Source organism: Protopterus annectens, chromosome 12.part0, assembly GCF_019279795.1.
Source record: "Protopterus annectens isolate FY-2018-M chromosome 12.part0, PAN1.0, whole genome shotgun sequence".
Taxonomy (NCBI): Eukaryota; Metazoa; Chordata; order Ceratodontiformes; family Protopteridae; genus Protopterus; species Protopterus annectens.
The window spans coordinates 1,038,448,807-1,038,472,366 of NC_056746.1; the positions used below are offsets into that span (position 1 = coordinate 1,038,448,807).

The 23,560-nt window shown below is 38.4% G+C and overlaps 1 protein-coding gene across 3 annotated transcripts in view; it reads left to right on the forward strand.

Moving 5' to 3' along the window:
- Positions 1–17,882, forward strand: part of TFAP2C (transcription factor AP-2 gamma) — a 115,443-nt gene extending 97,561 nt beyond the window's left edge. For all 3 annotated transcript variants that reach the window (XM_044090050.1, XM_044090049.1, XM_044090048.1), the window contains exons 4-7: positions 1,749–1,971; positions 3,364–3,482; positions 8,487–8,628; positions 17,275–17,882. In XM_044090050.1, the coding sequence (XP_043945985.1) occupies positions 1,749–1,971; positions 3,364–3,482; positions 8,487–8,628; positions 17,275–17,557 (767 nt within the window). In that variant the 3' untranslated portion in view covers positions 17,558–17,882. The remainder of the gene's footprint in view (positions 1–1,748; positions 1,972–3,363; positions 3,483–8,486; positions 8,629–17,274) is intronic.
- Positions 17,883–23,560: the final 5,678 nt, after the last annotated feature.

Sequence of the window (23,560 nt, forward strand, 5' to 3'; positions counted from 1 at the left end):
GCATTGTTAGTAATGAGTTTATTCAGTGTAGAAATCACTTGGGTAACAGTGGTTGTCTTAGCTGATTTTATGAAGCACATTTCAGTTTAGGATAGTTGAAACATGGATGGCAGTGGAGTACATTACATTTAGCATTTTCCATCACATTATAAAATGGTATTAATTTAGAATGTATACCTGTTCTTTTAATATATATTATGTTTTAAAATTGGTTTCATGAGAATGCATTTCTCCCTTATTAAAATAATTCATATGTTTAAAATATACTTTTGTATACCTGGTGATGTCTGTATATTTAGTTTAGTTAAAAACTGCAAAATAAATACCAGTTGTAAACAAACAAAAGTGATTTGCATTCACAGGCTTTATTTTTTATGTATTGATATTAGGAGGTTGTGGTTATTCTTTACTTCTTCAGTGATATTGAGTTTTAATAAAGTGTATTTGCTAAGTGTTTTTATATGTAACTGTAGAGAAGTAGAAGGTGCTGTTATTAATTAAAAAGGGAAAATATAAATAGCGTTTTCATCATTCTTGATTCATGAAAGAATACAGTCTTGGCTAAGCCGTGCTAAAATTATGTTGGTCAAAAAAAGTAGATACAGATATTAATGCAATAAAGCATACATGAAGAGAAACTAAATATTTTTTATGTAGATATTTTTCATAATTTCCTGAATGGCTGTAATGTGACGAGACCTGGCATGAAGCCTGTAAGTTGTGTACAGAATACTGGCCTTTTAGACTTGTATTTATGGTTTATCAGAACAGAGACGTGATGGTGTTTGGATAGTATACTAGGTTGTAGATGAATAGTTGTTACCCCGTCACTATTTATGATCGCATTCACTTTTTTGGAATCAATGTAATGGATTAATTTTGTTTCTCTCCATTGATTTTAGATGTCTGATTTTCTCAAATTCATTTTATCCATGCATAATGTATATGATGGAAAAAAAAGAAAAAAATTGTTTTCTTACAGCAGCAGTAGAATACTTGCCTATTTAGTATGTATGTGTTTTTGTCCAGAATTATTGGGGTGGTTTTCGTGTGTAATTATCCAAGTGCTTGCTATGCCAGATGTTTTTCCCTGAATGCTAACTGTCCTGGCCTATGCCCACGTTCCTATGCAACATTCTGTAGTTATGACATTAGGGTAGCTCAGTGATTAAGGGTTCACATATCCAGGGCCCTGGGTTCAATCCAGACCTCTCTTTTGCTATCTGTGCAGTGGCTGCATGTTCTATGTCTGCGTGGATTTCCTCTTGCTTTTCTTTTATTTCTTAAAAAACAAGCTAGTTGATTGACTACTGCCATTCTCAACTGTCTGTATGTCTGTCTGTTTATCTGTCTATCTTTTACACTTAACTCTTGTCCTTATGGAACAGGCCACGGATTCATGGTTAAAATTGCCACATGATGGGCCAATTTACTTATCTGGTTAAACAACACATACAGATTAAAAAAAAAAAATCTTTGTGCTGTAACTGACAGATGTAGAAAAAAAATGAAGGCTAGATGATGGAAGAATTTAGAAAGGTACTACCAAACAAAAAAAGGCCGAAAATGCTCGTGTTTTTTATGATGAAAATATGGTAAAAACATGATTCTTTCCTCGTTTCTGTTGCATAGCAAATACAGGGTGTTTCTGCTGGAAGGCCGCAGTCTGTGAAGTCTTTTGAGATGCGTTAAAAAATGTTTTATGTCTAAGTGAGGTTTAACTGATGTTCTGTTTTTTATTATTACAGTTCCACTGCCTATGGGCAGAAACACTGGTATGAGTATTCCTTATCAAAAAGACAGTTTGCTCGGAGCAGTAGTGAACCCAAGTGAAGTATTCTGTTCTGTTCCTGGAAGACTGTCCCTGCTGAGTTCTACACCCAAGTATAAAGTTACAGTAGCAGAGGTTCAGAGGCGACTGTCACCACCAGAGTGTTTAAATGCTTCTTTATTAGGTGGTGTTCTAAGAAGGTGGGTGTATATTATTTGTGTATGCACATGAGCTTGTATATATTCAGTTGCATAACTTCCCTGCTACAGTGTGTTTATTGCTTATGTTTGAGTAGCCCCCGTCTGTGCAGTGAGAACTGAATACAGCGGAGAGTAACAGCCTCTGACAATGTAAAAAAATATAAAGTTTATTTTGTAGTTCTGTAATGACCGTATCTGTGTCTGACCAGATTTATTTATTTATCTTTACATTTGTTAACCGGGTTAGTCCAACTGGGCCCAGAGAGCCCTTTTTCAACAGAGACCAACGAGAAAAGCTCCAGGAAAGTAATTAAAAAAAAAAAAGAAAAACCTAACCGTTCAAGTTGCAAGATACTTAACAGTACAAAAACTGAGAGAAATGTACAATGAGAATATATATAAGGCAAAAGTACAGTATTTTGAGAATGCAGTAACAATATGTTTGAGAAATTTGGTTAGCATTAAGTTATTTACAAAGAATGTAGCAATGCCTAAAATAAAAAAAAAATCAGAGTAACATCATGACATAGTACAACAAAGATGCGTTTAATAGCATAGGTACTAACTGTAGAGAGAGTAATATATGCAGACAGTTTAGGTAATAGGCATATACATTTTTGTTAGTAACAAACAAAGCTTCTGGTGCTAATATTTTTATCTGTAAACTCTGGTCAGATTCCAAATGTGTTACTACATCATTTGCATGACCTGGCATTTTATACTGCCACAGAGGTAATTCAGAATATGCTATTGCTCATTTGTTTTCGGTACGGTTTTTATTTTTAACTACAGTGAAATGTATTTTGACATTGTGGTAGTAACCAAATAATACCTCAGTATTGATAACATATGTAAATTAGACTTGCTCTCGGCACTATGCTGGAGTTTTACATTTTGAAAATAAATAATGTAACTGATTTAATACATTTGCTATAGCTGCCAAGATTTCGTCAAGTAAAAGAGCTGGCTTCCATTTACAATGCAGCAAGATATAAGCACTTATTTAATTATGATGTATAATAATTAAGTGACAATTCCTGTTTTATATGTGGGTACATAATAACTAAAACGTTTTGTTTCATTTTCTTGCAAAAATATACAATCTTAATGAGTGATAAATGGCATAAATGTACTTGTGTATTTTATTTAGTTTTTTTTTTTTTTTTTACAGTGAGTTTTTCATTCATATCATTTAATGTTGTCTGGAAATCTGTGCCGTCTGCATTTCCTGTTGCTATTGAAATGAATGTTTATGCCATTGTCCATCTTTTTGTAAACGGACAAATACGGGCATGTTTAGTTCGAACAGTTATCAACTTTGGGTACTAACTGTCATGTTTTGCAGTGGTTTATTAATTTTATGTTTTAAGTATGTATTTTTTAATGTTGTAGAGCAAAGTCAAAAAATGGTGGGCGATCACTCCGTGAAAAGTTAGACAAAATAGGCTTGAATCTTCCAGCTGGTAGAAGAAAAGCTGCAAATGTCACCCTCCTGACATCATTAGTAGAAGGTCAGACTCAACAATTCTATCATGACTAGTTTTGAAATCTGAATAACCTGTTTTCTTCAAAGATTATTGTATATATTTTTGGCTGAATAACTGGAGTTTTCAAGGTGTATTAGATGTAATTGTTTAAAAGTATTAATAGGAATTCCCATTTTAACTTTTGACTTTCAAATATAGAAAGACGTTTTTGTTGGAAGACAATGAGTCTCTGCAACAAATCCTTAAATGAGCTAGGAGGCCATTATGGACATTTGAGTTACTTGAAAACCAACCTTTAGATTTTTCATTTGTATTACTGTGTTGAAAACCAGATGTAAGTTGAGTCGTTTAACAGCATATGTTATTATGCACTTGTGCGCATACACACACACACGCACACATATATGTATACATGTGAACAACAGTACAGATATACATATCGGATCGGTCGAGACCCGGGTTAACAACGACCACCACCAGTACTGTTGGCCAACAGGGTGCTGGCGGAAATTGGGCTACTATTGCTCGAAGGAGGAGAAGAGGAGGAAGGCATGCCCGAAGGCAGGTAAGGGCTAGGACTGTGATAGTGAGGGTCGGAACCTTGAATGTTGACAGTATAACCGGTATAGGGAGAGAGCTAACTGATAATGATGGACCGAAGGAAGGTTGGTATATTGTGTGTGCAAGAGACCAGATGGAAGGGGAGCAAGGCTAGGTGTATTGGAGGCGGGTTCAAATTGTTTTATTATGGTGTGGATGGGAGGAGAAATGGCATAGGGGTTATCCTGAAGAAACAGTATGCTAGAGTGTTTTGGAGGTGAAAAGAGTGTCGGATAGAGTGATGTTTATGAAGCTGGAAATTGATGGTGTAATGATGAATGCTGTTAGTGCATATAGGTTCATAGGTTCATAGGTTCATACTAGGCTATCTGCCCAAGGGCATTTACAAGCCTAGCCCATCGTTTTGTGCTTCCTTTAGTATGGGGAACTATACCCCACCACATGCATTATTTCTGTCGAGCAGTGACAGAGAGACACTGAGGTAATCCCTGGGGGTATCCTATCTCCGATATCCATTGGTCAAGATTTCTCTTGAACAAGGCCAGCCAGGTGCTCTGCCTGCATGTACCGGGATTTTTCAGCATAGGGAGGGTCTTGGTGATGAATCTATCCCTCTATCCCCTCCGTCCCCCGTAAACAAGTTTAAGTCTCCGTCTCTCCCGCCCTTGTGGCTCTGATGGATAGATTTTTGAGGTGAAGCATATTCATCAAATCTGGGTTTGACATGGCCTTGTATGTTAGGTAGGCAAGCACTCTGAGCAGCACTAAATAGACTGAGCAGTCTGAGAGGAGTTCTTTCAGTCACATATTTTAGGACCCTTTTTGCACCCTTTTAGGTTTTTGGGTCTTTTCTTTTTAGGTCCAGTGGTGCTGCTGTCTCAGACATTCGAGCAATGGGGCATCATACATTTCATGGGGGAGAGTGAGGAAGAGAATTGGTCTGAGTCCCTGATGAGATCCTTTGATGATGATGACCTTCTGATATCTGAGGGCAATGTAGAAGATCTTCCTAACTCAACTAGGCTAATGTAGGTGTCTTCCAATTGACTATAGTCAACCTCCCCAGGTCCAGACTAAAATTCTCCTTCTGCCCCAGGTGATTGCCACCCTTTTGCAGTCAGTAACCTTGTTTTTGGTTGGTAGCTAGGGGTTGACTATTTTTTTAGAAGGGTATGACTCGTGGCTGGCGGCACCATACGCTATATGGCCTGTCCTTCTGATCTGTGTCTGTCTCGTCTGTGTTTCTGGTTATAGGCGTCCAGTTTTTGTTTGCTGCTATCATTTTTGCTTTCATCTTTTTGCCTTGTTTTTTACTTCGGAACAAAGTGGAGAAACCCCAAAGAGTGGTGCAGGATGGGCTGGGACTGGGCACTGGAGGGAGCCTGCTTGACACCACTTGTGACAGCTATGATCCACAAGTTGGGTGTGTAATGGATGAGAAAGAAATATTTTGGAGTGAGTTGGATGACTGTACCCAAGGGTGAGAGACTGGTAATTGGAGCAGATTTCAATGGGCATGTTGGTGAAGGGAACAGAGGGGATGAGGAAGTGATGGGTAGGTATGGTGTTAAGCAAAATAATGCAGAAGGTCAGATGGTAGTGGATTTTGTGAAAAGGATGGACATGGCTGTGATGAATACATATTTTAACAAGAGGGAGGAGTATAGGGTGACATACAAGAGTGGAGGAAGATGCACACAGGTGGATTATATCTTATGTAGAAGGGCCAGTCTGAAGGAGATTGGAGACTGTAAAGTGGTGGCAGGGGAAAGTGTAGTTAGGCAGCACAGGATGGTGGTTTGCAGGATGACGTTGGTGATCAAGAAGAGGAGGAGGAGTGTGAGGTCAGCACCAATGATCAAATGGTGGAAATTGAAAAAGGGTAATTGTGAGGTGGAGTTCAGGGAAGAGTTAAGACAGGCACTGGGTGGCAGTGAAGAGTTACCGAATAGCTGGGTAACTTCAGCAGAGCTAGTAAGGGAGATGACTAGAAAGGTGCTTGGTGTGACATCTGGAAAGAGGAAGGAGTACAAGGAGACCTGGTGGTGGAATGAAGAAGTACAGGAGAGTATACAGAGAAAGAGGTTGGAGAAGAAGAAGTGGGATTGTCAGAGAGATGAAGAAAGTAGACGGGTGTATAAGGAGATCAGGCTTATGGCAAAGAGAGAGGTGGTGAAGGCTAAGGATAAGGAGTATGAAGAGTTGTATGAAAGGTTGGACGCTAAGGAGGGAGAAAAGGACCTGTACCGATTGGCTAGATAGAGGGACCGAGCTAGTAAAGATGTGCAGCAGGTAAAGGTGATAAAGGATAATGAGGGAAACATACTCACAAGTGAGGAGAGTGTGGTGAGCAGATGGAAAGAGTACTTTGAGGGGCTGATGAATGAAGAGAATGAGAGGGAGAGAAGGTTGGATGATGTGGGGATAGTGAATCATGAAGTACAATGGATTAGCAAGGAGGAAGTAAGGATAGCTATGAAGAGAATGAAGAACGGAAAGGCTGTTGGTCCAGATGACATGCCTGTGGAAGCATGGAGGTGTTCAGGTGAAATGGCAGTGGAGTTTTTAACTAGATTGTTTAATGAAATCTTGGAAAGTGAGAGGATGCCTGTGGAATGGAGAAAAAGTGTTTTGGTACCGATTTTTAAGAATAATGGTGATGTGCAGAGCTGTAGTAACTACAGAGGGATCAAATTGATCAGTCACAGCATGAAGTTATGGGAAAGAGTAGTGGAAGCTAGGTTAAGAAGGGACGTGATGATTAGTTATCAGCAGTATGGTTTCATGCCAGGAAAGAGCACTACAGATGCGATGTTTGCTTTGAGACTGTTGATGGAGAAGTACAGAGAAGGTCAGAAGGAGTTGCATTGTGTCTTTGTGGACTTAGAGAAAGCATATGACAGGGTGCCTAGAGAGGAGTTGTGGTATTGTATAAAGAAGTCAGGAGTGTCAGAGAAGTATGTAAGAGTGGTACAGGATATGAATGAGGGTAGTGTGACAGCAGTGAGGTCTGCGGTGAGAGTGACGGATGCGTTTAAGGTGGAGGTGTGATTACATCAAGGATCAGCTCTGAGCCCTTTCTTATTTGCAATGGTGATGGACAAGTTGACAGACAAGATCAGACAGGCGTCCCCGTGGACTATGATGTTTGCAGATGACATTGTTATCTGTAGTGAGAGTAGGGAACAGGTAGAGGAGACCCTGGAGAGAGGTGGAGATATGCTCTAGAGAGAAGAGGAATGGAGGTCAGCAGGACTATGACAGAATATGTGTGTGACTGAGAGGGAGGATAGAAGAATGGTGAAGATGCAGAGAGTAGAGGTGGCGAAGTGGATAAGTTTAAATACTTGAGATCAACAGTTCAGAGTAATGGTGAGTGTGGAAGAGAGGTGAAGAAGAGAGTACAAGCAGGATGGAGTGGGTGGAGAAGAGTGTCAGGAGTGATTTGTGACAGACGAGTACCAGTAAGAGTGAAAGGGAAGGTCTACAAGAGGGTAGTGAGACCAGCTATGTTATACAGGTTGGAGACAGTGGCGTTGACAAAAAGGTAGGAGTCGGAGCTTGACGTGACAGAGTTGAAGATGTTAAGATTTGCACTGGGTGTGACGAGGATGCCCCCTACACCCCCCGCTAAATATATATTCCAGTTCCAAGATCGCATTACAGTGAGGAAAGGACAAATATCCCATTCTTCAATGTACCGCAATATCAGAAAAAGTACTTTGAGGTCCGGTATGTTCGATATTATGAGTGTTCACAATTTGTGCGATTCTCTCATATGGTATAGACCCTATATACATAAATATATTTATATATATATATATATATATATATATATATATATATATATATATATATATATATATACATACACACACACAAAGGTGTGTGTGTGCGTGTGTGTGTGTGTGTGTGTGTGTGTGTGTGTGTGTGTGTGTGCCCGCACACGTGCACATGCACACAGACAAACATTAACAGGCTCTAAACAGCTGGCTCTGAATGAACGCTAGTGAATTGAACAACTGTTTTTAGTCAGATTAATGTAAATGAAAAAAAAACTTTGGGTTGGTTTTCTAGTGATTCAAATGTTCAGAAATTTGCAGGTATGTATGCATGACGTGTAGTTATGAATATTTAATTGTTTATGTGCAGTGATTTTCTGTTAAATATTAGTTTCATAGATGTGACCCCTTTTATGATGTGACCAGACTTTAATAAAATGTTAATGCTAACAGACTCTTAATAGACCACAAATACAGGGACTTAAAGTAATTTCAAAAAGATTTCTTACTTTACATTTTCTAAAGTCATGTGTTCTTTGAAACACAGAATAATGTTTTATAAATCCACAATTATAACTGACAAATTAACACTTAATGTACTCACATATTCTGTACAGTTGTGCCCAGTTTATTTTGTGTGCTTCTTCCTCCTTTTTGGGTAAATGTGTACTGATCTGATTTTCAGGTGAAGCTATTCAGTTGGCTCGTGACTTTGCATACGTCTGTGAGACAGAATTTCCGGCTAAAGCAGCAGCAGAGTACTTAAGTCGGCCACATATAGAGCGGAATGAAATGGCAAACCGAAAAAACATGCTTCTCGCTACAAAGTAAGTGAATCTGTTTATTAGTCTGGTCAGTGCTGCTGTTGATGGCAACATTCAAACCACTACAAAAGCATCCAGTTTCAAAACAGAACAGGTTAATTCTGTAGTATTAATGTGGGAGGTTGGCATAATTGTTAAGGTGTTTACCTTACAATCACAAGGTGCAGGGTTTGATTTATGTTTTTGCTTAACATTTAGAGTGACCAGCTGAGGTGGTGTGTAAAGTCTTTAGACTAAGTAACACATTTCTTTTGAATTCCTTCTTCAGGTATGTTAATTGAGGTCAGAGGACTAAGATGGGTTGGGTACTGTGAGAGAGTTGGTGCAAGCTTTTTTCTGTTTATTTTACTTTCTGTTTGTATATTTGTAGGATGTTTATAGCATGAACGTATGGTCTACTGGATGATAATGTACTATATTTTCCTGTTTTTCTTGTGTGGGTAGAAGAAGTCAGGGTCATGTCATGCTTTGTCAGAAATGGAGAATGTTTTAATTTTTTACTTTTTTTGGGGGGGGGGGGCATCCCATGTTACAAAGTGCAATGAATACTTCCTACCAGGAAAACATCCTGAATAGTTGCTGCCCTCATAGAGCTGTTCTTGAGCATGTGGAACCTATAGATGACAGTACAGTCTGAAGTATTTAATACTTTATAAATTTAAAACAGAGAGACTATTTCCAAGTGCTTACTGGACACTACTTGTGTGCCAACTTGGGCCTTGGGCCTGTGTTATCATGCCTAGCATAGTGATGAAGTGATCTATGGTGTACATCTGTTTGCTCTGATTCAGTGACCTTAGCCCATTATGTTCAGACGTGGTTTAAAAACATGTCAGAGAAGGGACACTTTGACATAACTAATATTTAATAAGTAGAATATGAAAATGAGTGACTGTATTTGTTAAATATTATTGTAGGCTGAGTGCCCATTGTATGACTTTTGTGTTTGCTGCTGAAGACCTGTAATCATGACTGGCTACAAGTTTGTGAGGCAACAAAAATGACATTTCCTTTTCCCTTGACAAAGTATATGTACTGTTAAATAGATTGTGGGTAGTCATATGGGAACACCATGAGCATAACTAAAATAATTTTATAATAGGTGGAAGGTTGAGACCGGAAAACTTCCACCTAACTACATGCCACAAAGTAAAAGTAATGGCCATCACAGCTGCACACCTGGAAGTGTGAGAGCATAGTGTGATAGTGCAGTTTGTTAATGTTCTGTTTTCACATAAAATCATTATTTTATGTTCAGGTAAGATTAGAACAGCCACTATCTACCAGCAAATTTAATAAAAAGGAGGAAATGGAATACCAGAGCCATATTCCATTTTATTGCTTTACGCATGATAAAGCAGCAGTGAAGATGAAGTGAGAAACATTTTGATCCTATTGCTTTTTTTCTAGAATGTTCCTGTCATGCTTTTCTAGTGTATAGCCTGATAGTTGTTTAACTGTGATAAAAACTAAGTTCTGTATTTAAATTTGCTGCATCTGTTGTCAAAGAAAAAACATTTTTCTTAGAAATGTCATTGTCAAAAAGATAAGGATTATTCTGTAAGCACCTCAAGTCGTACATTATGGAGTACCTGCAAAATTACATTCATTAGAACTGTGTGGGAGTCAGCAATCAAGGCCGCAGTGCTATTTTGTGCGGTGTCTCTTGTACCACCATGTTGTGTTTAAGGTCAAACTTCTTGGCTAGAGGAGGTGTCTTCAGCTACTCTGAAGGAATGACCAGGGCCCCTGGAAAATATCAACAGTTTTTCCACAGTTTCCACCTTGCTCTAAAGACAAAACCTGTATTTTTTAAAATATTTATGATGTTATTTTTTGACTAAAATGCTGAAACCATTTGCATATTCAAGTAAGTCTAACACAGGGTACCAATAATTTAGAAATATATTGCAGTACATGTCAAGGAAGGCCGGGGAAATTAAATTTTCAAGTGGTTTATTTTATGCATAGTTGCAACATGCAGGTTACGTGTTAGAGCTTGGCCACAAAGTCTTGAGTTAAGAAAGGTAGTCAGGCAGCATTTCATTGACAAAGAAATTTAAACAGTAGGTGTGAGAAAAGGTGAAAAAAATGTCCTCATTCACATGGATGATGCAGTGACTGCAAAGTTTTTTGTATGGTAGAGCTTCCCTGCTGTTACTAGTTCATTCTAAATGTTAATTTAAATACATAAGAGCTTTAAATAACTTGGATCTTTAAACTGTTGAATATTTTAGGGGAACTGAATTAAATGATTCCATTCATATTTAAATGACCCGACTGCATGCTTATAAAATGTAAAGAAACAAGTAACAACATTAGTACCTATTTTCATAAAGGTTGCGGTATTACTGTAGTTTTGGGTAGTTTACAATCTTTGCATTTAGGGAGTTTTGGAATTAAACTTACTGTTGAATGATTGTGTGATGGGCGGGACAGCAGTTCACTAATGGCTTTATAAACTCATTTTCAGCAAAACAGATACATAATTAGGTTTCCCACTTTAATCTGTTCATCCAAACAAGTACGTAATATTAGCACATTGCACTGCTTGTGATGTTTAAGGGTTTTGATGGGGTAGTGTGAAAAGCTTGTTCTGAACTGCATTTCATGAAAACTCAAAAGGAAAGCACCTACACATTGCAGCACATATCAAAGTATTCCCAAAGTTTTGGATACAATTCTTTGCAGTTTTGTAGTGGCCATGGTAATGAGTCATAGTGCAGTCTTCGGTGGTTGTCCTTTACATGTTATCTGTAGGTCATAGCTTAGTTCTTTACCTTGTCTGCGTGCTGCATATCCTTTTGCATCTCTTTAGGAGTGAAGCTTATAAATTTGCAGCATCGTGCTCTTGAACCTTGTTACCCTTCGTGGTTAAAATGTCCACAGTGTAACAGCAAACCGTGATGAAAGCTAAGACCAGTACTGCATCCCCATTGTGCAGCTTGTGGTACATGTGTTAGAACCAACAGGTATTGTTTGGCTTGTAGGGGCTTCCCAGCATCACTATGTGTGTGTGGCTGTGAACGTGCCTGCATGTGTGTGTGAGGGGGCATGTATGGTTGTGGCAGCAGACTTGCATGTACCATAGGTAATGCTGCTGTGGGTCATTTTTTTCTGGCTTTGTGTTAGTGTCGTACCTCACAGACAGTCTGCACAGAAGTGGGCATGACTTCAGTGAGTGACAGGTGAAACGGGCTTGTTGTGGTGTGGGAAAGATGTATGATTGACAGCCATGCAGATTTCAGTGTGACATCATGAATGCATTGGCTGTTGAACATTGAATACATTCCTTGCTGACCGTGGAATAACTGCAATTTTTTTCCCTTCATTTTTGCAGATGTGGGAGGCCATGCCCTGCATACCCCCTGCAAATTAAAATATACCAACTCCGGCATCACACTACATTGAGGAAAAGGGTAAATTGCAAATAGGCAATGAATATTCATGCCACCATCGGTATGAATAATAATTTACTTTTCTAAGATGTCACTGGTTGTTGGATGGTGGGTGGGGTTAAGCAGGACTTGCTACTGCGCATCCTGCGAGGTACTATACTAATACAAAACCATTTTTTCTATGGTACAAAGGAGTTTTTTTTAAACATTGATAATGAGTTGCTTTGTATTCTGAGCAACATCTTAACTGAAAAGAGGATCTGTGCCCTTCCTAGCACAGTAGCCCTGTATTGTATGTTATTAGAGTTCCATAGGTTACCCTGTTGGGAACAGCTGGTATGTGGATGACGTTGTGTGTCTGAATTGTGTATGACTGCTGTTATTAGAAGAACAGTCATCCATCTACCTACTTTACTGAATAAACTCCTGAAAACTTTAACAAGGTGTCTTTATTCCTCCCACAGGGAAGGTATTAGAGATAGTGTTCTAGATCAGCTAGCTAAAGTGATTTTATCTGGACTTATCCTTTATAATCTGTTAATTGTGTATGACTGTTTCATTTACATTACATTAATACTCCATACACAGACTATTATGGCTGCACACATGGTTAATGCTGGGTTGAATGTCTAACTCCTTTGGCTACCAGGATTTAAAAGTATCAAAAGGCATTGGTGGTCAGTGTTATCAATAGTTCCCTTTGAGCAATTCATTTGAGTTTTCCTAGGTTCATCTTTTGGCATGAGGAGAGAGAGTTGTGCACATGCATGTGTGCACACACATGTCATTTGCTTGTTAGGTAAAACAATAACCTTTAATGCTAAAAGGGACTGAAGAATGATACCAGACTCGAAGGCATGTGATTTACTGTTTCACTACTGATGCTATAGTATTGTGAAATGCTGCTGTCCTGGATAGCTGTTCTTTTGGGGAACGCATCTTTGCCATGATCTGGTAATACTCAGGTAGATGTTTATGATCTCCTAATAAATTTTAACAAAGAGAAGGAAAACATTTATTGATATTTCTGCATAACATACAACAGAAACAAGAAAACCAAATCAAACGGAACATACACACACACACACACACACACACACACACACACACACACACACACACACACACACAAACTTCCACTATAAAATGCATCTAAAAGCTATCTTTAGAAATGGAAAAATGCAAACTGTTGTCATGAATAAACTAGAAGAACTATTCAAATTCCGAAGGAAAGGAAAAAACAATACGTCTTTAAAAAAGTCATGCCAGGGGTAAAATGAAAGTAATGGTTCCATTAAGTTGAAAGCCTGTTTGTCCCACATATAAATGTCCACTAAAAACAAGAAAATTAAAAAAAAATACTTATAATGCAAGTAGTTGTAGCTGACTGCTAGATTTGTCATTTAACAAATGTATACTTGTATGTAACCCACCTTTACTCAGTGTTCTAAACTCCCCAAATGTCTCATCATTAACCAAGTTAGGCCCCACTGTGACAAGAAACCTACAGAAAGATCTTTACTCATGTGAGGTGAACTTTTTTGATAATTATTATGCAGTGACTTTCTGAAGCCTCAATTTTTTTTTCACAGGCGTAACACTGACAACTTTGGCAGGAGTGGTAGTAGTGTACCTTTTGGTAAAGTTGAGATGTTTTCAAAGAGGAGCAACTCTGTATGCTTTTGGGAGCTTGTTTTAACAAAGGGGGCAAGTTGCCTGCTTACAAAAATAACTTGCATGCATATGTTGTCTGCATTTGAAAAGATGCTTCAGGCTGGTCAGGGTAAAACAAGATGCTATGGTCACTTCCTATAAAAGTGAGTTTTATCAGCTAAACCAGTTCAGCACCACTGGGTAGGCATTTGTGACTGCTCTTTCTAGACCCCTAGTGCTGCCACATGTAACACAGACGATATGTCAATGCATAACATAGTTTTTTTAATTGTCATGTTTTTACCCCTGTTTCATCCATTGCCCATCAAGCCCTATCTTTTGTGGGACTGTTTGTTGCTTCTCACCCTGTAGTTTACCAGGACACTGGGGAAAGTGAGACAAAAAATGGGGATACAGCCAATATGAGAAGGTCAGTGAATTTTATTTGCATTCTTTTGTCACCCACCATCCCATCTGGAAAGGAACGTCTAGTGTCAGGTATGCTAGACTCTTTTTGAATGTGCCCTTCTGCATACAAACCATTTCTTGTTAGAGTGCTTGCACACTCCTTGGTGGGCTTACATCCCCGAGGTGCCTTATTGCAAGAACTGTAATGCTGGATTTCCCCCCAGGGGAATCGCTTGTATTTGGGACTTGTGTATGTGAGGTAAACACTTTAACCATTATGTCAACCCTCCCCTTTTCATTGCTCAGGCTAATAACTGAACCCGGGTCATCTACAATTTATTCATGGCTAAAATCTGTATGCCACCATCTTCTCTTTCCCCCTTTTCTAGTTCCTCTAGCCTAGCGTAAGTGGATCTGCTGAAGCACTAGGCAGGAGAATTGTGTTTGAGTAGCTGATGATTGTTTCCTTCCTGTATGGAAGTGTGTGGAACATTGTACAAGACAAGTGTGCTCTGCAAGAGACTGGATGCCACTGCTTTGTATATGTACCAAATGAGTTAAACCATCTGTGAAGAAACACTCATACACTGATCATAACACGCATACATAGAGTAGGAGAATAAGCATTCAAGAAGAGTCCAATACCTGCAACAGAGGTGCAGCTGTGGAGGGGGTGAGATGGCTAGCTGCCCCAGGCAGAAGCTGTTGGGGAGTGCAATAGGCAGCCTTGTTTCATTACTAGACCACTCTGATGAATTAAGAGTTGTAAGATAGGGAGCTGAAACTAAAAATGTGAAGAAGTACAATAATGGCATTCAGAAATTAATGTGGGGGTTCGGGTTGACATAACAGTTAAAGTGTTTACCTCACAGATACAGGGTACAGGGTTCAGGGTTTGATTCTCACATTTACAGGAAATTGGTTAGACTTAAAATGATCCAAAAGGGCAGCTAGCCTAGTGATTGCCTATGAAAGAATAATACTGATTCCACTCTGGTGGGCAGGGCTGTTGCGTATTTACCTGTAACAAACCACTTGTTACATTTGTTGCAACACTTCTGAAAGGAGAATAGCTTTTTTTCTCAACTCGGAGAAAGGACCACATTTCTATTTTTATTTATTTATGTTTGTTTGTTTGTTTATTTTTTCTTTGGTCCTCAACTTAGAGGTGGGTGGGGGTGTCAGATTGGGGAACTGCACTGGATACAAGATAATGTAGCTATGGCTCTACCCCGCACACAGGTGTTTGCCATTCACTGATTTTCATGCTCGACAGGTGACTTGTAAGATGTGGCACTGATAAGGCAAACACACCTGGGAAATCTTGTGGGCCCTGAAGACTGATGGGACAGAGAAATTAATTGGTCCTTACAGCTTTCTTTATAGGCTTAGTAGTAAGATGTCAAGTGGGTACAATGTTTTTCAGAAAGTATAATTTGTCAAAGATTCTGTGATACTGGCAGAATTGTATGCATCACTGAAGGCCATTCTGAAAGACAGGTAAGTCCCTTTACTCTGGGTTGTAATGACCTCATAGTTTACCATAAGCCGGGGCAGTGCAGACCTAATCCCACTGAAAAGCTTGTTGTAAAGGAAGAAGTGTTTACGGTGACAAACAGGTGACAAGTGAGGAGTTTGTGCAAAGCAGAGTGACTGAAGGAAAGACAAGTTAGCACTGAGAATTTTTTAAATTATGTATCTGTTCAGACACAAGCAACAACTGGAATACCCACAGGGATACCTTACTAAAAGTATACAAGGCCTAAACATGTTTTACATGGACTGACTCAAACCCCCTGTCACTATATTTGGTATCCTACAGACTGCTAAGAGGTGACCTTTGTCTGGCATGCAAGGCATCCTACAACACATTACTGATGGATTTACTGCACATCAGCAAATCAAATGACATCAGAAATACTCAGTCTGGGAATCTAAACCATTTCTGCAACATCAGCAGAATGGTTTGGGGAGACAGATATATTTCTCTGAGGATACCACTGCTGTGGAACAGACTTCCCATCCACATAAAACAAAACAAATGTGCAACGTAGATGAGAGAAAGAAAGGGTATAGTCTACTCAGAGTCCCAGACAATTAGAGTTTTACATTTACAGGCATGTGGATGTTATGTTGGAAGTGTCGAATATTGGACCATATCAGTTCAAAACTCAACAGCAAGTGTCCCAAAACTCTGAAAAATTAAGTATGATTTTGCAGATAAACCAGTGTTATGAAACTCACAGTTGCACATTGTTTTTTATCCCCAGGGCCAAAGCCCCATTTGCATCTCCCCCACCCCTGCAACCTTTGTCCCTGCAACCTTTACACATTAACTCCAAGAGTGCTATATCATGGAGCAGTGGGAATTCTCTGATGTACAGCAGTTTTGGATTTAGTACATATTTATCCTGATCATTCTTAATTTCTTAGCGTGTTGGGACTCGTACTGTCAGGTCTTAAAAATGCAATGTGATTCTAAGACTGTTGCTTTTGTTTAGGCCGAGTTTATTCGAAGAGCATTGTTTTGTTTCATTCAGAATGATAACAAGTACTTCACCTGTTCAAATAATTTTCTATAGAGTATTTGCATTAGTTTACAAGGGTACTGCACTGATCGGTTTGTTACTTCATACAATGTGAAGGAACTAGGTAATCATTTTAGCCACTGAGTGAAATGGTGGCTCAAAGGGTCATCCAGCTGACTCTGAAGAGCAGCAACACAAGACTTGTTTAAACACTGGAACTTGAAACTGTAGATGAACTCAGTCTGCATGTCTTTACCATATTGCCGTTACAGTTTGTTTGTGCCAAACAGTCAGTTTTATGAATGTATGTACTTCAAGCTAATTAGTGTAGTTGTCAGAACTGCCTCGAAAATCAACAGTAAATTGATTCAAAAATTTGAGTAAATGAACCAGAACAAAGTAGAATGATCTGTGTGGGAGTGATGGTTCTGTAAATGATCATGGAATTGCACATTTGTACGCTGTTTGGATTGGTGTAATCTTTCTTAAAAATTGCATTGTCATTTGTAGATGTGAATGTGAAGTCACTGCACATATCACAAAGGCTTTGTTTTAATGTTTCTAATGTGTATACAGTGAAGAATAGAACATTCTGAGAGAAAGCTGTTTGTTTAGTTCCTAGCAGATCTGATTCATAAATAAATGTATATGTTTATTTGTAGGCAGATATGCAAAGAATTTACAGATCTACTCACACAAGACAGAACTCCGCATGGGAATTCGAGACCAGCCCTGATCCTGGATTCAAGCATTCAGGAGTGCTTAACACACTTCAGTCTAATTACACACGGTTTTGGGAGTGCTGCCATCTGTGCCGCCATGACCTCTATTCAGAACTATTTAAATGAGGCCCTGAAAATTGTGGACAAAATGTACATGACCTCAAGTGATCAGAGCCCAGCAGAAAAGCAAAACCTTGATAAAGTGGACAAGCACAGAAAATGAATAATCAGCAAAGGGCTAAGAATTAAAAATGGAAAACTATGAACTTCTCTTTAAATGATCAATCCTTGATCTTGCTTTAAAGGACGAGTGGAACATTGTATTTCTTCAAGAAAATTTTTCAGAATTTTCATGAAGCAGGCCCGTGGATTTGTGGTATGCCTTTTAAGCTGCCATATTCATTTTCTTTTTTCTTTTTTACTTGGAGACACACTTTGCTCTTGTATAGTTCATATTTGTAAATAGTTTATGTATTCACAGTTAACACTGACTGTACATTTAAAAGACCAAACGCTTTAAGCGCAAAATAAAAAAAAACAAAATATGACATTACATTTTTTCTTCTTGGTTCCCACTTAGAGATGAAAGAATGTTTATTTATGCATGAATGTAATGCATGACTGAGGAAATGGATGTTATAAACCAAGAATGAAGTCTTGCTTTTGTGTGTTTTAAAGCAAGAGTGTTTCATGCAGAAACATATTTGGAAGGTGGAGATTAATTTCTTTCTGAACTTTAAGAATTTGACCACCCAAGGCAGGCTGGTCTCTTTGGTAACTAACATTTTGCAGTTACTCCCAAAGCTTATTTGATAGGACTGATTTAAAGTAAGATGGTGGATATAATGGAATGTGGACATTGCAGGTTAAACACTCAATATATGCAGGTTCATAATTTTGGATGTATGTCTATGCCTAAATTTAGAAATGCTCTAATGACTGTATCCCCCTTCCTAAGATGGGGGAGCTCTTGGGTGATTATACACGCAAAACACCTGAAGGCGTTGATGTGGTTGTGATTAGCACCATCCTTGTGGATGCTTGCAGCTTCTGTTTAAAGAGCAGGTGGCAGGAGTAGTTCTCTCATATGACCACAGAGCCAGTTGTGTTATTTGCAGTTTACCTGTTTACCTATTGCAGCATTCCATGACTCACCAATCTGACTGACCCATTCAGTGCTTTATAGAAATATGCTGAATATACTGTTCTTTGTGAGCATTAGCTACTGGCCTTTCTGTTATGCATCTGCATTACAACATTGCCTGACTCCTGTTTGGAGTTTATGAATTTTGGTGTTCAGGTCAGGGTATGGTGTGAATGATTACCTGAAATGATCTCACTGTAGCAAATGTCTTATATCCAAAGTGGGATGTTTTGTACTAAAACTGAGATTATATATTATACAGAAATATACCCTCAGTCAGGACATAAAATATATATTTTTTACTTTATTTCCAAAAAAGAGTCAGTACTGTAGAACATGATTGTTTCAGCTGCAGTTTCTTTCTTTTTTCGCAATGTATATAGGAAACCGAGACATTTTTTTTCTCTCTTGAAATATTATGATGTTTGCTGTTTTTGTGGCTTTTCAGGACACCGTTGCTCTTATTGGGACTGTCTTGCAAAAGACGGCTGTCTGGTTACCTTACTGTACTACCAAGATGTGTCAGTCAAAACAGAGAAACAGGCATTCATGAGCATAACTAGTGTCAGGAAAGGCCTTGTAGAGAGCTCCTTCCCTACTCCTTTCTGAAAAAATTGTAGCTGTATGATTTGGGATGTGGTAGTCTGAAATACCTTTACAAAGTGGTATATCATTTGGGATGTGGTAGTCTGAAATACCTTTCCAAAGTGGCATATCATTTGGGATGTGGTAGTCTGAAATAACTTTACAAAGTGGCATATCATTTGGGATGTGGTAGTCTGAAATACCGTTACAAAGTGGTATATCATTTGGGATGTGGTAGTCTGAAATACCTTTACAAAGTGGTGTACTGTCATTCAGGGCCAATGTAGGTAAAGATGGCCCTGACATCACTCATGCAGACATCACTAAAAATACCACAACTTTAATGACTTAAAAAATCCTTCTTTAAAGTTAACAGTAAGAAATAATTGTATTACCTGGCCTGAACGCTGCTTATATTTCACTTTAACTTCACCGTTTTTGTTTTCGGTGACATTCATTAATGACACCATGTACATAACAACAAGAATCTGAGTCCTTCAAGGTGTGTTACTACAGGTACCAGTGACACAGGCATATGCCCAACACCAAAGTGCATATAAAACAATTCAGAGGAGCTTTAAGGGCTGTCAGACTTGTTTTTGTAGAGGAATGTTGAGTTATTTAGGAACATTTAAAGGATAAGTAACATTATAGAAATGTATAATGTACAGGTGAATATATATGAATGTGTAGTTTTCCAATGATATTTGCAGCTCTTTAACATGGGTTATTAAAAATTGCAAAATTTTTAAAGAATCTATTTCCCATTGCCTATTAAGCAAAGCAGCACAATGTAGCTTTGTGTAGTACACAGCTATATATGAATCCCACCATGTGGTTTAATAGGGTATGAGTGTGTTATTGGTCCAAATGAGCATGTAATTTTTGTCCTAATTTCCTCATGTTTGCAGAATTTCACTGCTCCACATAAAACCTCTTAACCTGTTGATGATCTGTGCTGTCAAAATGGGTGATTGTAATGTATGTCAGTGTATTGTACTGTCTGCACCATCATTTAATTTACTTCTAATTTTCATAAATGTAAAACTATCTATTCAGGGTGGTATATGAATGTTTGAGACATTTAAGAGGCTGCATGCATAGTCTTAATATCTACAACTGCTTGACTGTTGATTAGGGAAGAAAATCTAATATTCCATCCATTTTTAAAATATATCTGGTCCCTATCATGAATTCTTTCTGCTGTCACTAGAAAATCTTTATTGTCACAAGTAACTGAGCATAGCTTCATAGCAGCAGTAAGGAAACAAAGTGATGACACATTCATACTAGGCTAACTGCCTTTTTGGGACATGTTAAGCCTATCCAATTTCCCTCAAAGTAAGAGTCAAACCCTGTACCTTGTGTCTGTGAGGTAAGCACATTAACCGTTATGCCAACCCTCAAAGTTTGGAGATTGTTGTCATTCAGATTAGGTCCTTGGTGAATGGTAACTAAACACTACCTTGGAATCCAATGGACAACATATTTGATCACTACTAGTGCCATGTAGCCGTGGGTTTACTTTGTTAGGCAAAACATACAAGTCCTAGTGCTTCACCAGATGTTGAAGAACAAGGGTGCCTTTTGTTAGTTCAGAGACTACATTTGCAAAGGCTGGAATTGAAACTTCTTATTGAGGAATTATGGTTGTAGAAATATAGTCTCTTAAGTACAGTGATCTTTGAGGTGGCATAAGTAGAGATTTTTATGTGGGGAAGATGCTGTTACAAGTGCAGTATCGGGAGTTAAACTCTGAGCTGAGCATTTTTGCTTGGTCCCCTCTACTTTCTTTTCATTCTTATCTATTTTCAGAATTTCTTTTCAGGCCTCACTACTTTGGGCTTGAATAGGAAACTCAAACAAATGACAGTTTGGTCAACCTTTCCAGATGTTTCACTAGACACCTTCCCCATTCTGCACTTTTGCATCTACTTCTGTTTTATTTGAGAAAAATTTACCTTGAAACTAGGGTTACGACCCATCCCACTTTGCAAGGGACAAACCCTCTTTGAGCGGTTGTGTCCTGCAACAAAATTATAAAAATGGCAAATGTCTGAGATTTTAGGACAAAATATATTTTATGTAATAGTTGCATAAAACAGTTATTCTGTATCTGAAACACCTAAATATTATAAGAAACAGAATAAGCAACTAAAATGCTACAAGTATAAGCTTTTATTTTGGCAAAAAAGTGAAGTTCTGTCCTTTATACTGGCCGTGAGTATGTTTCAACCTGCAAAATCTGACACTTGTACAAGAATTCCCACTTTGGGCATTTGAAAAGGTGGCAACCCTACTTGAAACATGTCTGAAACAAGTACAGTAAAGAAAACAGGAGTTGACATTGTCCCACAAGGTAATTCACTAGTCACTTTTTTCAAGTTTGACATTATCCATCTCACCTCTGAGTCCTACCATTCAGCCATGCAGTTGTCCTGCTCCCAAGTCTCTTTCCAACCCAATCTAGTGCTTTTTTATTTTTCCACCAGTGCCATGCTATAGGTATTGAGAAGAAGGCTTTGGTGAAGTCCAAGTGGACCACATTTACTGGTATTTCTGTGTCAGTTTCTTCTTTAAGCCAATCATAAAACTGGATTGTTTTAAGCTGGCAGCTCCATCTGGCCACAAATCTAGGTTAGGCATTGTCATAAAGATGCTGTTTTTTAGGACAGGATGCTACCTTTCCCTCAGGATTCTCTCTGCAAGTTTTCCTGCCACTGCTATTAGTATAAATGTTCTGTAGTTCCCTGGATTTTTCCACCACCCCATAATTGATCTTCATCTTCCAGTCCTCAGAAATATGTAAACTGGGCAATGGTCTGTTAGAGGTCTGTGTTAAGAAATGCTTGGGTACACTGACCAAATTCCTGATACCATATACCCTGTGAGGTATCCCATCTGTTCCCTGTGGCTTATCCCCTGTTAGGGCAAATTGCGCAAGGAAAAACATACAGCAAGATTTATACATCACCAGTTAAATATTTGTGATGTGCAAAACCCAGAAAATGAGTAGAAAACTTAAATGGTATGTTTATTTCAGGACTTTATTTGTGGGTCACTAAATTGCTTCTTATTTCACTTTGCTTAAAATAAATCTGGAAAACTCAGTTACCTGAGATTTTATCCTGCTTTTTTGACCTTCACACAATACAGAATTATATGAAAACAATTTCATGTACATTAGCTGGGTAAATTAGCTCAATTTTAAACTAATACTGTAAAGAAAACTGTTCCAGTGTTGCATGTTGTAGTGACCAATCTACAACAACATTTTTTATTTTATTTATTTAACATTTGTTTACCAGGAAAGTCCGACTTGGAATGAAACCAATTTTCAGCAGAGGCCCAGGGAGAATTGCTCCAGGCGCATGTCTTTGTAATGTGAGAGGAAACCGGAGCACCTGTAGAAAACCCACACGAATGCAGGGAGGACATGCAGACTCTGCACAGAAGGCACTCCAGCTGAGAATCGAACTGGAGAACCTCTTGCTGTGAGGTGACAATGCTACCACTGCACCACTGTGCTGTCCATATTGAAAAAAAATTTAAATAAAACGATCCCAGCTGTAACAAAATTATTTACATTTGTTATCAAACTCAAACCCCTACATGAAACAATATAGCAAAATATACCTATATATCTAAACACAGTGATCAGAAATGTAATTGATATGTTTATGTTTCTGATCAAACCCTAACACATGCCCCCAAGTTAAATAGTATTCCAAAACATTCCTGCCTTGTGACTAAAAGATACCTAGCTTACATCCCAAGCCATCCCTTAAACAAATACATCAAATAGTATTTTTACATGGGGAGCCCATGGCCCTGAAGTGGCGTCCCTATCCTCACACCTCTGTAACTTAAATGTACTGACTCCATGGTTACACAATCATGAAAAAAGAGAAACACTCCAAAATGATGCTATAGTCAATGAGCTGTTGGCTGATTCTATTAATTTCATTTTTCAAAAAAAAAACGTCTGAGACAAACGGAATGTGCAACAAAACCCTATAGCACCCATATATATGCATCTGATGGAGTGAGTTCCTATCACGTCATCAAACTTTTACAAGTTCAAACCACATATGTCGAGACCATATGTTCGAATTTGTAAAAGTTAGAGTGTGTGGATGGAAATCTCCATAGGTGGAGGTTTCCATTCAGTTCAATGTGGTGCAATCTCGGAGTTGGTATATTTAAGTAGCAGGGGGTGGGGGGTGCAGGTGGGCTTGCTCCCTGCTTACAACAGTTTTATTTTGTCTGTTGTGTTTTTTTTTAAGGTAGTCGAAGTTATGCAACTTCGAACATAATGGTTCGACCATTAGGTGTTTGAAGTTACGTAACTTCGACTATGTGTGATATAGACCCTGATGGAATATCATTTGGTAGAGCTATAGAAAAGTGAATCTAACTACTAGACAATAGAGTTGATTGATAAAGGCATACTGCTTTGTCACAATTAGTGGATAACATACAGCTGAAATTAAAACT